We start from the raw sequence: 15,169 nt of genomic DNA on the forward strand, positions 1-15,169 counted from the left end.
TCTTCCTCAGAAGGTCCAGTGGTGGCTATGTAGCTCCTGTCCTCTGGGAATCCCATGGAAAGGGTGTCTGTGGTGTTCAGAGTCTCAGATTATGTCCAGGATGGAATGCTTGGCTCCTCCCTCTGGGTGGAGCATCTCGCAATGGGGTAATGAGTCATGAGGCCAAGTGTTGATTAGGCTTATTAACAGAAGATAGTCCGGAGGGAGTTATCTCTGAGTCAGGCGGCAGGACAATGATGGGCCATTAACAGAAAGATGGTCTGGGGGGAGGAGGCAAGGAAAACACTGCCCCACCTGGTTTCAGCTCATGAGGGTGGTTACAGAATACACTGCAACCCAGGACAGTTACTCAAATATAGAAAGAAATTAAAGAAGTGATTGGAAAATAGTTTCTGAGTATAGTTTCTCAATAGAAACTATTGCATCATAATTCCCATTTGTAATATGTCATATTATTTCTGTCTTGCCTGGCAGACTGAGTGGCTGGTGCTGTGTCTCACTTGAGGACCAAGTTTACAGAGAATTTTCATGTATTAAATCATATGATGACTTTGAGCTACTAATGTGATGGCATCAAGAAAAAGGCAGTTTTACTTTTAAGATATTTCATACAAAGTAATTTCTAGAGCTAAGAAAGTATTAATGCTACTTTACAAGGTATTGCTGAAAAATTGGGAGTACTGGGAAGAGTTTGTCCATGCAGAAGAATAAGTGAAATCAAAACTGTGAAGTGTAGAAAAGGTCAGCTAAGATGATCGGGAATGCCTGTTTTACACGAGAAGATTAAAAGAGTTTGCCTTGTTTAGTCTAGCAAAATGAGGGCTGAGGAGGAATATCATTGCTTTCTGTAAATATATCAAGGGAGTAAATACTGAGGGAGGGGGGAGCAGGGAGTGAAACGTGCTGTTAAATCTAAAAGATAATGTTGGTACAGAAGCAAATGCATATAAACTGTCTGAGTAAATTAAACTAGAAATTAGGAGATGGAGTCTCAAAATCAGCTGATCCTTCTTGTAATAGTAGTTGGGAACAAAATGGATCTTTCTTAATTTATGATAAAGGTGCCTTGATGAGCTTGTGGTATAGTAGAGGAATAGACCTCCACTTCTATGTTCTCATGGCCTTAAACTGTTATTACTCCTGTATTCTCATGGCCTTAGGCGGTTATAGGAGCATGTAACAAAAAAAACCCCAAAAAAGAATAGTATTATACAGTCCTATTTTTCTTCTTCTGGTTTGTAATTATTTATTTTAACTACTACTCCTGTAAGGTTTGGGTTTCTAAGGGACAATTCTTGCTCTTTCTGGGTTTGTCAATATTAGCAACAAAAACAAAAAAAGAGAACACTTACCATAAAAAATTACTGGTTGTTGATGCATTAGGCAAGAAATTTTCAGCTTTCCACTTACACTGTAGTAAATCCACAGAGCTAGCAAAACTATAAAATGATAAATCATCTGCAGAGGCTGTATTCTGTGATTTCTGCTGGAGTAAAGAGTATATGAATGTGTATGAGACATGTTATTCCTCACAACATGTTTGAAGAAAAGGCAAGCTCCCATAGTTGGCAAAAACAGTAAATCTTGATAAATCTCATCAAATCTCTGCTTTGTGTTTCTACTGTCTGAAATGGTATAAAAGTGCCGGGTGAAGGATTAGAAGATCTCCATGTTCCTTCATCCCTGTACTTTTTTTTGTTAAATAGCATTGATTACTACAGTTATCTTGCCAGGAGTAGCTGGTGAGATGTGAAGCTTTTCATTTGGGGAGTTTCTGTGCCAGGGACACTTAAAATAGTTTTAAAAATTCCTATAGCAGCATCCGTTAGCCAAGGGAATGCAGCTACTGAAACCTCTGCAGAACCTGACCTGTAGTTGTTCCACTGGTACTGATGCCTTTTCCTGGTCTTGAAATCAAGAGTCAAACAAGGTTAGAAGGGAAAAAGGGATTTTACCTTGGTATTTATTTTAAGGATCCTTAGGTGCACCACGTCCAGGTGGATTGCACTGAAATGCCCACTGCAATGCACACCCACTATAGATTGGACCTATAGATTATAGGTCCTACCAGTGAGTTTATCTATCAAACAGTCCCCAATGAGAGGCTCGAATGAGCCCCCCTCCCCAAGGAACCTTCCCCTGGATGGTTCTATCTTAGTTTGCAAAATGTGTTCTGGAGAGGACCTTGGGATTTGGGGCACACTAACCCCTACCTACGAAGCTTCTAAAATGTTTAGTCTCCTAGCTGAATAAACAAGTCCAAGAATGTAGGCAAAAAGCACTAAGAATACAGAAGTTGTAAGAAGGTATAACAGGGGTATAAAAGAAAAGGCAAAAAATGATCATGGCATCAGTACCATGAAAATTTAACTGTGTAGTCTTAATGTTTCATTATTTTATTTCTTTCTGTGATATATATAATTGTGTATGCAGATTATAAAAGGTATGTATAATCAGGGTCACCTGAAATATTTAATTGGATTGCCAGTTGAAGATATTTGTACTATTTAATAAAGTAGATCGATCTGACTGGGTTTCAGGAAAATGTTTGCTTATTGTTAGTTTTACACATGTCATGTTTCACTTTCTTTTTTTGAAGACTGCATATTTGTGTCATCACATGAGCAATCTGAGAATGTCATGTCTTTCCTCTGTGCTTGTGAAGCTCACAGGCCTCCTCTGTGTCTTCAAAGAGAATTCTCACTAGCACCAGCCAGCAGAATTAAACCTGAAAACTGAGCAGATACAGAGAAACAATAAGTGAGAAGGGAAATGAATTCTCATAGGGTAGAGGGAAAATAATAGGCTGAAATGTTTTGATATTGTTGGTCTTTTACTTGGCTCTAGACCTACTTTGAAATTGCAGCAAGGATGCAAATTAACTTTTCATGCTTAAAGGAGAAAACGAAAGCAAGAGTTACAGAAAGTGTTGAGAAAGCAGTGATCTATCAGAAAAATTAATTGTATAAAATAAGTCACTTAGAAAGCCATCTTTTACTTTGTCTATAAACACATCTGCAGTCTGCACTTAACTCATAATAAGTGTAATCAGTTCTATACATTGAAAAATTCTGAGCCAGCTGTTCCACTGTGACCAGGCTTCAGCAAAATGATTTTCATGGTTCAACTGGATGACTTTGGTGTTTAACAGAGGCAAATTTCAAATAAGATCTAAAATACACTTTTTCTGCTTATGCTTATTATGAAACGTTTATGTCTGTTGCTGTGCTGTTGAGTGTGTGTGATCTGTTAGTTCTTAGGTAAATGTGTGAGGTTTTGCAGAACTAAAACCTTTGATATAGAAGGAAACAGCTAGAACCAGCAGAATTGGATTTCTTTTATCTTAAAATTGTGTTGATCCCTTTTGTTGTCAGGTAAGTATATTTTTGTCACTACAGGTTTTCATTTCGTCACTATCCCTTATCTATTTAGAGTCCATCTTTGCTGTAATTTTTGTCAAGGTTCTCTTCTGAGTGGTGCAGCTGGTTCATAGTATTTAATGTGGCAGAGAACCTGGAGGACGTAGGGTCAAGACCCTGTTGTATTAGGTGCTGCTTATGGATTTTGAATGACCTTGTCCCTGTCTCAGAGACCTCACACTTGGGTTTGGGTTTTTTTTTTTTTTTGCTTTAAAGAGGCTGAACCCCTTTTAGAAAAAGGGGAAATAGTGTCACCATGCAACTCCTCTCTGCTACAGCTAGTCATTTAATACCTTGATTAATGACAGTGTTGTAATCTAAATAGGAAGCAGGTGGAGTTACAACTGGGTACGGTATTTTGGATATTAATGGCTTGGCTTGGCAGTGGAATTCTAAAGCTGTATATACTTTTTCTGTTTTAATTATGCATTCATTAAAAGCTTTTATACCCAACAGAATAAAGTAAATATTGTTTGATCTCCGTAGTGTGCTCCCAGACTGTAGATTTGCACAGCAGGGTCTTGATAATCTGAATAAATTGTATTTCCCCGAGGAGTTTATCTTTCAAATAAGGTCATAAAGAAATGCATTCTTTCCCCTTAGTTCTCCTTGTGCTTTTTCTGCTATTTATAACACAGAGCACAGGAATAGAGGTATATTGTAGTCTGCTGTGTACTTGGTTATGATTAACTCTAATTTATCAATCTGTTACATCCTTTTCTGTGGCTTGTGCAAGGCAATTATTCTTTAAAGTACAAATGAATAAAGATGGTTTTGGAAGCAATTTAAACACAATGTTTGTATCTATTTTTCCTGTTTGACAATTTATCATATCTCTATATTAAAATACACCTCTGTATCAAAATATGCACACTGTCATATAATTTGTTTTGAATATTTAATATTGTCATATTTCAGATTATATTTGTTTGTAGAACTTATTTTCTTTTATGAGGCTTTTAAATGCCAGATCATTGTTGAATTGTTTTGACATCTAAAGGTTGATACTACTGAATCAGAAGACCAGTAGTGGGGAACAGTGGATTCCCTTACTTCAGTGGGGGATGCACACTAAGTAGGATGCATAGGATCTAAGGTAGTTTCTTATTTTAGAAGTAGACACTGAGAAGTAATTTAGCCAATTTACTAAATTTGGTTTGAGTTTACTGTGAGATTTCAGGACTATTTCAACTTCAGTTTTAAGTGCTGTGTCTATAATTTTATACATATTTTCTTAGTCTGAATGTGTTTCAGCAGTGTAACATACATCATATTAGAAGATATAGGATCACTACCTTTCCCTAATTCTCTTCAGCTCTTAGTGACAGTTCTGCTTATGTTCATATTTCATCCTTCAGTTCAAAAAAGATAAGTAGCACATACATAAAAGTTTCTAAAAAAAGGGGTTAAAAGTTTCAATAATTTACATAAGCCTGGTTTGTATTTCATGTTTTCAAAGAACATATACTGCAGTACAGTACCAGAAGAATCTTGCACACTACTTCAAAATTTTGTAGTTGCTCAGTTAACACAATATGATAAAATCTGTGGAAAGCAGAGACTGCCAGTACTCTTACTCATGACCACATCTAAGTTTCCTGTTCAGTGACCTATTTCACCATTTACCACAGGTTTTAATTTGATTAAGGTTTTAGTGTGAAAAATCTATTCAAATCAGACTGAGTTGACAGTGATTGCTTTGATCCTTCCTGTGGGATTTTTTTAAAGCTAGAAGGTAAGGTGCATTTTTCTTGCAAGTAACTCACATACTGCATTTTAGTCTATTTCTGAAAGTCTTACCACTTATAAGAGGAAAGTTATATGATCTGAGGTATACATCGAGCAATCTCAGTGTGGCATTTTTTCCCTTTAGGATCATAACTGAGTAATGTACAGTACTGTGTAATCTTGATTTTCTTTTGTAAAAGCTAATGCACTATTTGCCTCTTCGTCTGTGAAATACAAACCTGTAGATCAACTCTAACCTTACAAAACCAGAAATGAAAGTTACTGATTCCAGGCCAAGGCCAGTTTTAACAAAACACACTTGTAGTATTCATTAAGAAGTAAACTTTCTAAGTTCAGCACATAACTAACATATTATGTTAAGAAGCATCAAAAATCATCTGAAACTTACCAATGAAAATAAGTAAACACATAACCCCAATAATAAATAAACACACATACATAAATAAGTATTTGGAATAAGTTATTACATGCTGTATTGTAAATAAACAACTGGTGAGATTTTATTTATACATCTGTAAGTATATTTGGCCTCTGCAACTGTAAAACAGCTTTCATAAAAACAACTTCAATTGTTGCTGTTGATTTGAGGGGATAGGGGAGTTTGGAGGATCATGAAAAATATCCAAACCAAAAATTAAGGCTTACCAGTGTCATTCAGATTTCACTGGAAATGTGAAGATTTTTCAGGGGTAGATTGCATTTGTGTGTCTCATTACTGATTCTCTCTAATAAGGAAAGATTTTACTACGTTATCTCCAGTATTGTCCTCTTCTGAATTCTGCTAAAAGCCACGTCTCCTTCTCAACTGACACTTAGTGGGCTTTGACCTGGTATGTGTTTTAGTGGGGCTGTTGATCCTCAGCTCACATTGCTTGATTATTTATTTATTTATTTATTTATTTATTTTTATCCTCCCTAGACATAGCCATTGACCACAAAAGAGCTCCATAAATACACACTGAGCTCTTCTAAATTTCTTTCTGGCATTTGGGATTTATTCAATCAGCGAGTTCTTTGAAAAGAGTTTTCTAAACCAGGGACAGTAAATTGTGGTTGTTGCTTGTCAAATACTGTGATGTTTGCTTTGATCAGACTCCTATGTGCTGTTGCCACCACTGCATGGCCATCACAGGAGTGGTGTTGTGAGGTACCATCTGTGATCTGAAGATATTAAATCACCAAGCAAGCACACAGACCAGATACTTCTCATGTAAAATTCATTCTTTTCTCTTTCTTTCTGCAACTGCAGATTTATCCTTGCCTCCTCTGTGTTAGTGTGAGGAGGAGCTGACACTAGAGTAACTGTGGCTTTTGGGATGATGGCTGTTAGTGCTTGTTCTGACAATGTAAAGAACTTATCTTTGTACTTCCAAGAAAACCATGTGAAACTCTTATGCAGCAGTCTAAGTAGATAATGAATAGGATTCATCTTTAGTGTACAACTCTGCTAGGGAAGGTGCACTGTTCAGACTGGGAGATTATGTAACAAGCAGGAACCTCCACAGGAATTTGATTCTATTTCCTCCAGTACTGACTCTAAGCAGGTAAAAAAAATTCTTTCTCCACTCTCCATTGCATATGCATAAACAGCTCCACAGTCATTGGGACAGGCACCCAATTCACACGTTCAAGATGTAGTCCATAAAACATTCCAAAAAAACCCCTCTTCGCACTTTCCCATCTTCCCTGTTGCTCTGCTCTATCTGCCAGCCGTGCAGCTCATTTGACATTTACAAGATTTCTTGTCAGTTTCATTTGGTGCTGTCATTCCATCCAGCAGAGCAGTGAAAGTGAAATTGACTTAATTTAGTCTGTTTCTCTTCCTTGCTCCAGTCCCCGTGTTAACTCACCAGCAAAGTGAGACTGACGAGGCTCCTTGTCATTCTCACACATGGGGCTGGTCAAGGAGCAGGCGGCTGATAGGGAGCAATGCGGTAAATTGGAAGATGAAAACTAGGATTGCGGAGGAGAGAGGAAGAGAGGTGTGAACATGCAGCAAGAATGGAGAAAACGGGTAAACATGACTATTTCCCAGGTGCCCTGGGTACTTTTCTCTAATAAAGGTGAATTCTTGGCCTCTTCCCTGAAGGGAGCAGTGTGGTCTAGAACTGCAGTAGTTAGTTGTCCAGGTACTAATTTACGAGGGATGCCAAGTTGGAAACATTAGCCCATAAATATAGGTCATCTGTTAGCAGGATGGACAAAGCTCCCTGCCTTGAGCTACTGCAGCTTGTCTCTTCGCATTTTCAGCTGCCAGAAGGAGAGGGAGAAACAGTAGGAGGCCAGCATCCACTATATGTTGATGCCAGTAGTTGGAGAAATAACAAAGGGTTCATTTGTTCATTGAAAAAAAACTTAATACGTAATAAAATGTAGCTCAGCATCTTGTATTTTGTGAGATTTCATTGAATGAAAAGTTGTGCTACACAGGTGCTCTAGTTCAATGAAAACAGTAAATAATGAACAAACAGTTGCTTTGTAACAAAACATTGTAGTTAAAAAATACATCTTTTAAATCCACTTGTTAGCTCCTGTGAGCTCTTGACATACAGTGTAAATCACGCTGGTTTATTATATTGTGTACTAGTCCATATTTCTTACAGATGCGTTATGCATATATAACCTTAGAAGTTGCAGTATAAATTAGTACTATCATATATATTTGCATATGCACTGGTAACACTTACATATACATTTTGAATGAGGCTGTGTTAATTAACTTCAAGTTATATTGCCTTCCTTCTCCACAGCTCCAAAAGAATAACCATTTTTCATTATCTGAGACTTGTGGATTTTTATATTCTCTGTTTTGTGTTTGGGATTTTTTTTTTGTGACCTGTATTTTATTTTCTTCATCCATTTAGGAATTAAATAGTTTCAATTACTTGGACCTGTACAAGCTTGCGGATCTTTTCAACCTCACTTTGTTGGAGAATGCAGTCATTGGCTTCTTAGTAAAACATCTCTCTGAGCTATTGAAGAGTCATCCTGAAGAAGTTCTGGCACTCCCATACTGTCTTCTTCGAGAGGTTTTTAAAAGCGATAGACTCACTTCACTCAGTGAAGAACAAATCTGGCAGGTAAGGAGATTGGTGAACAACCAGAATGTGTGACACTCTATAAACCATAGCAGTAATCTGTTGTTTTGAAACCCTGGAGCAATCTCGAGGGAGAATAAGCACTTGAGCAAAAACTGTGAATAACAACTGAAGGAAATTTCTAAATGAAATTCTAAAAATGTTGTGTTGTGTTAATGCAATTACTTTGTTTGAAAGAGAAATTTGTCATGCTGTTTAACTTCTGCTACTTAAATACAGCCAGAGATTTTCCTCCAGATCCAACTTCTTTGGTGGGAAGAGATGGCTGATGCATGCAACTCCATTATAATTGCCTCTGATGAGGCTAGTGCTATGAGTCTGGTGGCAAACCTGCTTCTGCAGTCTCTCTCATTCACTTCAGACAAACTTAGCTTATAAATTCAATAGTCATTAAAATTGTTTGGGCCACCACAGCCAACTTTGCCTGAAGCAAATGAGAGAATCATCACAGGCAGGTCTGCTCTGAGGTGAGTGGAGGCTTCTGTAGAAGGTTTGTGGCAAGAAGCTGGAGATCACTTCCTTTTAAAAAGCTGGATCTAGAAAAGGACCAGATTGCTAGCCATAAAGTATTAACAAGATAAAAGCATTATGTTGTCATTATATTATGACCTTTAGTGTGTATGGGCTGGGAGAAAACCTAGTGTGAGAAAAACACATAGCCTATTAAGAGAAACACAAAAACTAAACCAAAATCTGTCCTTGGAAGAATTCCCGTTGTATGTCTGTAAAAATTCACTATAGAGTGGAAGGAAATCTCTGTAATATTGATTACCCAAAGATTCCTTTTTGCTGTCATGTTTTAGAGAGGAAAGTATTTCCATGTATTTCAAGGTAGAAGGACACTTGCTGAAAAGAAATCTCTGCATTCCTTTTAGGAAGTGCGTTATATTGTTCCAACAGAGAAGACTGTGATTCAGAAGACTGATTTATATTTCAACCCCTATTATTAATTTATTTATCTTTTGGATTATTCTAAGGAAATAACTGCATTTAGATGCCGTCAGTTTCTCAAAATGTAAAGCGTGTATTCATCAGTGGGATGTTTCATGTTCTGTGGATGAATAATGTCATGCTGGAACAAAATATTTATTCTTAAAAAAATAAAAATGTCAGGTTAAGTTCTTTAGACCACGAAACCAGTATGAAAATGTAACATAACCCTTCAGTATAATAAAAGGCATATATGTTTCCAAAATTTTGAGGCTTTAGATTATGGAGTATGTTACAAAGATGATATTTTCTGCAAATACCAAAATAAAGTTGGACTTTTTCCTGTTCTAGTCTCTGGAGGATGCCTGTACAACGGAACCTGCTGTATACTACACATGAGGATGGGTTGTGTTTGGTTTAGGGTTTCAAGGCACACTACTCTGGAGTCCTAGCCCATATTCCCTTTATCAAAAGCAAGTTTTGATGTACAGGTTTATGCATGGAGCATGGATGATTGGCTGATTGGGTTTTATCATCGTTTGTCTGCAGGGTTGGTGGACTCCCCTAGCTTGGGTGTACTTGGGCCATACAAGTATAAGTTAATATTCACTCAGTAATGAGCAAGCACATCCCAAGTAATAGGCCCTCTGTAACCTGCTGTAATGATGTTTGGGAAGTGGGAGTTTTTAAATCGTGTCTCACTGTCCTGTCCTGCAAGAAAGACTCAGAAGTAATTTTCTTAATTGTGTGCACTCCAGTCAATGAACACTTCATGAGGCAAATATGACAAAGCCTCTGTTTCTGTTGCAGGGTCATACTGGGGAGAGATAATTATGGGTAATATGCTGCTTTCTGAGTGACAACAAACTCCACACTGTCCATTTAAGTGTTATCATAATTGCCTCTCTAAAGGTTACTAATGCTCTTCCGAAGAATTTTTTAAACTAGTTTTCTGCTGCAGGCAAAATGTGCATGCATCTTTTTAATTCAGTTTGTGAAACCAGGAATAAATATATATTTATAAATATTCCAGGTCCCCAGAATGGATTAAAAGACACATATAAATATTTACCAATTTGGGCATTCAGAAGGCAATAAGAAACTGGTTTTTTGCTTTATCTTAGTAAATAAGTAATTCCCTCATAGTCAACCCGATAGAAGAAAATCAAATCAGAGCAGCTATATTGCCTCAAGTGTAGTTAAGTTCATCATTTTTGCTAAGGTTATAGTGGTAATGCAATATACCATGGAAGAATCTAATATTCAGCCCAGGGTGAAGATTGGGTATGCCAGAGGATTAGTGTCAGGGTGCTTTATAGAAGTGAAACTTGATGGACAGGCTGGAGACAGATCTACAGAATCTCATTAAATTGCTGAATTGTTCATTACTGAGCACTCTCACTGTAATAAAGTGCTCATTGACTTTGACAAATCCCCATCCCATGTCTTAAGGAAGAACAGCAAAGCAAGAGGTGTTGGGGAAGCTGGAGGAAATTGGCACAAAGTGGGGCAGATAATAGAAAAGCTGATGGTGGGGATGCTACTATTTGATTTATCTGTTTTACCTGTGACTAGTGTAGCCTCTGCACACACATGGCTGCGTGTCACAGCAATATGAATTCAGCACATCCCCAAAGCACCTTTGCTAGTAAGGCTGCCATGAAGCCCTAAGCACAAATTAAAGCTTCCCTCAGAGAACCTCTGGAACGGGTGCCACTGTCTGTAGAGCACAGTTATTTATACCAGTTTGAATTCCCAATGTCCACTTGGTGATCTGATCCTAGTGCACATAAAAGATTAAGGCAGTTATTTTAATGCATCAAAATGCATACATGGAGTGATGCTTAAACATGATTTACAGTGAAGTGACTGCAGCTCTATCCTGTCATACTTTGGATTTTTTAGGCTACCAATTCACAACTGGCCAGTTCTAGTAAGTATGATGAAATATAACTGTGAACAAATCAAGTCTGAGAAAGTTAAATGGTAATATTAGTGGCAGTGTGCTAGGATATGGATTAGAGTTCTACAGTAATTCCTGTTGATTTTTCAGACTCTTTGGCTTGATGTGTCTTATTTTAAGTGGAGACAATAGACAAGGACTATAGTGATGTATTTCTTAAAACAAATAAAAAACAAAAAGCCCACCAGAAAGCCTGTGTAGGCTGTGAAATTGGATCAATTTATGAGCCTCCACAATCAGGTTTTTTTTTCGGTAAGCTAGCCCAGTAATAATGATTATTAGTTGACATAAGATTTGTTTTCCTGTTGAGTTTTTACATTTCATTAGCATGTGAGAGTATGAACTATTATTTTGTATATAAGAAATCTGTTATTTATCAGCTGCATTAAAATGTGTAAAGTTAAGGCAGTGGAAGAAAGGATTAAATAAAAAAATGAAGAAAACAAAGGAAGAATCCTGAAGAAGGTAGAGGAAAATAAACTATTTATTTTTTGTTCTTTCTTCTTCATCATGACCTGTGCAGCACCCTTCTTTTTTCCACAGTAAGCAGTCATGACAAGAACATAAATGTCTAGTTTATCATGAAATGAAAAGTTAATCTTTTCATAATTGGCCATTACAAGAAAGATTCATTTGCTCTACTTTAAGGAAGCAGGAGAATTCTTTCCCTTGATAATTGAAAAAGTAACCAACCCTATAAGATGGAACATGTTGCCAGAGAAATATAATGATGGAGGCTTGTTGTTGGAACCTTAGCAAGTAGAAAGCAAGCCAAAGATTTAAGTAAAAAATTAATGTTAGCTTTAGTTATGATATAATTATGCCTTATATTTTTTATTATAAACTCCAGTGTCATGAAGCTTAAATATTCATATTTCAAAGATCATACTAATAGTTGCAGATAGAAATATTTAACGGATTATTCTGTCTTCCTGCAGTAGATTGGTCAAACGATTCTGTATTAAATACTGCACGTGATCCAAGGTGGACTCTTAAATCATATTTGGAAAAAAGTCGTAATGTGAGATCAGTATAGATTAGTTTCTTCCATCTCTGCTACTGTTTAAGTAGGTTTCTAAAGGATACATATAATTTTTAAACAGCTAACATTAAAAGCAGATCAATTTTAGTATTTGTCAATATTTCTTCTGAAGCAAAGGTTAGACTTTTTCCTTGGTTTTTTTTTTGGTTTCTTTTATTTTTTTTTTTCTTTTTTTACTTTGCCAAGCAACTTAGTTTCTTGGTAATCAACTGATAAGCAAGCAATCTAGGAAAAATTGGTAGAGAAAACTGCATGAGTGGTTTATTCAGCTAGAGAGCATGCAAATGTGTTGTGCCTTTTCCTGGGCTAGTCTCCTAAGACATTCCAGCCCTGTTAAATTCCTTGTGTGTAACTTCTGGACTTGTGTTCATGAAGTACGTGTTCCATGTGTGAAAGTGTAGCAACTAGTTTTTCCTTTTATCCCTGCGGATGAGCAAAAACAGTGTTTGGTCTCTGTATTAGAGAAATGACTTTGCTTGAATAAATAGAAAAATAAAGGACAGGAAGACTGCAGTGTTATAGGTCAATCTGAGTTTTTAATGTATCTTTTATAAAAATAATTAAGTGTAAAAATCCAGTTTTCTTACTACAGTCCTGTTTATCCTCTTCTCTGCCCTGTTTTTAACAGCCTTTTCTTACACTTGAGCTCCATTTTGAATTTCCTGATGGCATTTGTGAAGGGCCAAAATTATTCTTCAGCAGAAATGCCAGAGTTCAGTGCTGTAGGAAATTTTGTGGTATACACATTGTGGCAGCCTGCTATGTTGGAACAGTTCTGTGCTGATGACAGATCCAAAGACATCTTCCGTGCATCTCCAATGATGCACACATTCACCTATGCAGAACAGCAGTTTCTAAAGTGGGTTGTCATGTTCTGGTACAAGCTTGCCACTCCTTCAGAGCAGTACTTGAGGGTTTTTTCTGTCAATCTTTTGGTATTGCAGAGTAATTTTTATCATGGAGAGACCAAAAGTCATTTTTCTCAGGGGTATATATATGTTTTAATGAAATGTGGCCTAAGTGCCTTGCTAAATGTGAACTTAAATTTTACTGACAAACAAGTAACAACATAAAATATAAGTGAAGGAAAGCATTTCAGTAATCAATGTTGTGTTTAAGCAGTATATTAGCCTTTCACTGTTCAAGAAATAAGCTTAAGTGCTCTCTTGGGCAATAAGTGAAATAATGTCTACTCTAATGCTTGTTCCTAGTGAGTATTTACCCTAAGCAGAAAACTACCACTCTAAAATGTGGCTGTCAGCCTCTCATCAAGAAAGGCATAGAAGAGAAAAAAGGGGCTTGATGCATCTCAAGGCTGAGGTGAATTGGTGAGGCTAAATGAGAAAATTAACACATTGCCTATGCATGTTTTGCTGTGCTTTTTTGTACCCTTTTTGTGAAAGTCTACACAAAAGTGCCAGAGAGCCACCCGTGAATCCCAGTATCCAGTGTACTACATCTGTGATGATTGCACTGTCTATCATGACTGGCTGCAAGCAAAATCACACAGTTACCCTGAAATAAAAGTAGCATGGGAACATAACCTGTGATAGGCTGCGGGTTTCCTTTTCCTTAGTCTAATCCACTTAAACATAGGTAACTTACCTGAATTGACTCTGTGCAATGGTGTATTCCTTACAATCTCCCCAGACTGTGTGGGATTAATTTTTATAAGTTTAGGCATGTACACTATTCTTGGTATGACATCCATTATAGATAGGCCGAGCTGGTAGTTGTGGCCCAAATTCTGCGGGGAGGTTGGTGTCCACTGGAACTCCAGACTGGACAGGGTTCATGCAGGATACAGTGGGTCAGGCAGTGGATGTAGGACGGAACCTCTCACTGTTCTGCTGATATGCTTAGGTCACACACTATTTTCCTGATATAATTTCTGTATCATTTGTAATAGTAATGGTATTTTGGCTTACAGGGAAAATGAATGGTGTCCCTGTTGGCACTGTTCCCTTATTTTATGAAACACCTTTCCCCTTTGTCTGCTTTGGCTTAATTCAAATGGGCTCTTAATCTTGTCCTTTACAGTAATATCTTGTGAACTTTATCTATGCTTTTGTTCTGAACTTTTAAAAGTTTCAGAGTCCTGTTTTTTGAATGTTAGCTAATATGGTTACTGTTATTTATCAAGTATAACAGTATAAAAGGCGATTTTCTGTATTAAAACTGGGTTTATGTTAGGAGCAACTGTGTGTTCTTCTAATTCTCTTTTTGATACATGTCAGTTGCAATCAGAAAACTTGATTATTTTGCTGCTATTGCTGTGAGCAATAGAGAATTACTAGAGAGCATTACTTTTGTCTTACTGTCCTACAGTCATATTGCCTCAACCTATTTATCCCAGATTACCTTCAGAAGTGCACAGAGCATCACACCAGTATTTAGGAAGGCTGCTGTGCTCACAGCTCTTGAATTTAGGTCACTTCTTTAGCTAAGCAGTGGATGTGCATTTTGATTTGGAAAGCCAGACAAGGATGCCGAGGTGTCCACACAGCAAGACTTCTGTGTTACTGCATTCTGCGTTTGAATTTGTCTGTTGTACTGGGGTTTGTGTTACGCTCTTTGTGGCTTGGATCTGTGGAGATTAACTGAAATATAATTGTATTAGCATACAGATATATATGGTTACATAAAAAGAAGTTACTGAAGCTGTTTTGAAAGCCAAGTGTGGTTGAAAATACACATTAATTTTTAAGCTAAAGAAAAGAACATAAAGTCTAAAATGCACAGATACCACGGAGGATCAAATATGTCAGTCTGTTGTTATTACCTTAGTTAATGTCTTCCATTCAGAAATATAAATGTTAGTAATCTGTACTCTTTCAAAATTTTACTAAAGCTGTTTAACACGGTTTCCAGTGGATTTAAGCTTGTGGAAAATGATAGGAAATTAGAAACTCTTCTGAGAATTCCCAGCTCCATATTTCAACACATTTTCCTTTGGGAGCTGATAGAA

At 37.0% G+C, this 15,169-nt stretch overlaps 1 protein-coding gene across 7 annotated transcripts in view; it reads left to right on the forward strand.

Moving 5' to 3' along the window:
- The window catches only part of KLHL32 (kelch like family member 32), a 122,536-nt gene that overhangs the window by 74,189 nt on the left and 33,178 nt on the right, over window positions 1-15,169 (forward strand). For 6 of the 7 annotated variants that reach the window (XR_006014122.1, XM_042016604.1, XM_042016602.1 and 3 more), the window contains one exon: window positions 8,033-8,248. Coding sequence is in view for 6 of the 7 variants with exons in the window: in XM_042016604.1 (XP_041872538.1) it covers window positions 8,033-8,248 (216 nt within the window). In the remaining variant the exon portion in view is untranslated. Of the gene's footprint in view, window positions 1-8,032; window positions 8,249-9,141; window positions 9,542-15,169 lie in introns of those variants that run through there. The other variant, XM_042016608.1, reaches the window with a different exon arrangement.

The sequence above is a fragment of the Corvus kubaryi genome, unplaced genomic scaffold (assembly GCF_017639235.1).
Source record: "Corvus kubaryi isolate FWS band 111438036 unplaced genomic scaffold, C.kubaryi_AGA036_p1.0 split3-73, whole genome shotgun sequence".
Classification (NCBI taxonomy): Eukaryota; Metazoa; Chordata; class Aves; order Passeriformes; family Corvidae; genus Corvus; species Corvus kubaryi.